The sequence below is a fragment of the Ursus maritimus genome (assembly GCF_017311325.1).
Source record: "Ursus maritimus isolate PB19 chromosome X unlocalized genomic scaffold, ASM1731132v1 scaffold_X1, whole genome shotgun sequence".
Lineage (NCBI taxonomy): Eukaryota > Metazoa > Chordata > Mammalia > Carnivora > Ursidae > Ursus > Ursus maritimus.
In genome coordinates this window covers 93,005,474-93,006,573 of record NW_024423319.1, presented here as the reverse complement: position 1 = coordinate 93,006,573, position 1,100 = coordinate 93,005,474, and the positions used below count along the sequence as shown (strand labels likewise).

The window sequence follows — 1,100 nt, the reverse complement described above, 5'->3', positions numbered from 1 at the left end:
ACCCGACCCCCGTATACCTACATCATTTATAAGGGGAAGACTGATTTTGTGTTCTCCAGGGTCCCATGTAATACCTCTCCCTCCATCTCCCAAGATCCTGAGCTGTGTGTGGGTGGAGCATGGGTGGGTGGAGGGATTGCTGGAAAGGTGAGAGATTTGCACACACGAATCAACCAGAGAACGTTAAGAACCAGATAATTTTATTGGAAGAAATGGCATAACTGGAAGAAAAAAACTGGAACCTTTTGCGAAGGCAAAACTGCAATATGCATGCTCGGCATGGTGATCAGGGAAAGTCACCATGCACCCTGTGGCTATAGGGAAAACAGTCCCAACTCAGTTCTTTTAGTCACTGTCGCCCAGGGTGAGCTTGTCGAAGAGGTACTCCGCCATGCCGTCTTCCGGGGCCCGCATCTTGCGCAGGTTGGTGACATAGCCCCCCAGCTCTTTGATGGACTTGACTTGCTCGTGCAGGTAGTGGCTCTCCAGGAAGTCGCACAGGTGGGCGTCGTTCTTGTCGGTGGCCAGCTGGTGCAGGTCGAGCAGGCTCTGGTTCACGCTCTTCTCCAGGTGCAAGGCGCACTCCATCGCCTCCAGGCCGCTCCACCAGTCGTCGAGATCTGGCTTCTTGATGTCTCGGAGGCGGATGCGGCCCCCGCGCTGGGTCTGCAGCTGCATCAGCTTCTCGGCGTGCTCGGTCTCCTCGCGGGACTGGCGCAGGAAGAACTGGGCGAAGTTCTTCAAGGCCACGTCGTCGCGGTCGAAGTAGAAGGCCATGGACAGGTACACGTAGGAGGCGTAGAGCTCCAGGCTGATCTGGCGGTTGATGGCGGCCTCGCAGTCGGGGTGGTAGTTCTGGCGCACTTGTGAGAGCGGTGCAGTGGCCATGGCTGGCGGCCCGGGCATCAAGGCAACGGCAGCGCGGAAGCGAGGGCTGCGGGGCCGAGGTCGGTGGCAGCAGGTCCTGGCGCCTTTTCAGGGTGGGCGACGAGGGAGGCTGGAGGTGGGCAGGCCCCTGGGCTGGCGGCTCAAGAGCTCTGGGCTGGAACCGGAAGGTGGGTCCGTTACCCGGGAGTTGGGGGGTGGGGTGAGGAGTTGTT

The 1,100-nt window shown here is 59.5% G+C and overlaps 1 protein-coding gene across 1 annotated transcript; it reads right to left on the bottom strand.

The window, feature by feature from the left end:
• Nucleotides 1-234: 234 nt before the first annotated feature.
• On the bottom strand, nucleotides 235-888 carry LOC103668222 (ferritin heavy chain-like). Its single transcript, XM_040625558.1, has one exon. It carries the CDS (start codon nucleotides 886-888, stop codon nucleotides 346-348), a length of 543 nt encoding a protein of 180 aa, XP_040481492.1. The 3' UTR covers nucleotides 235-345.
• Nucleotides 889-1,100: the final 212 nt, after the last annotated feature.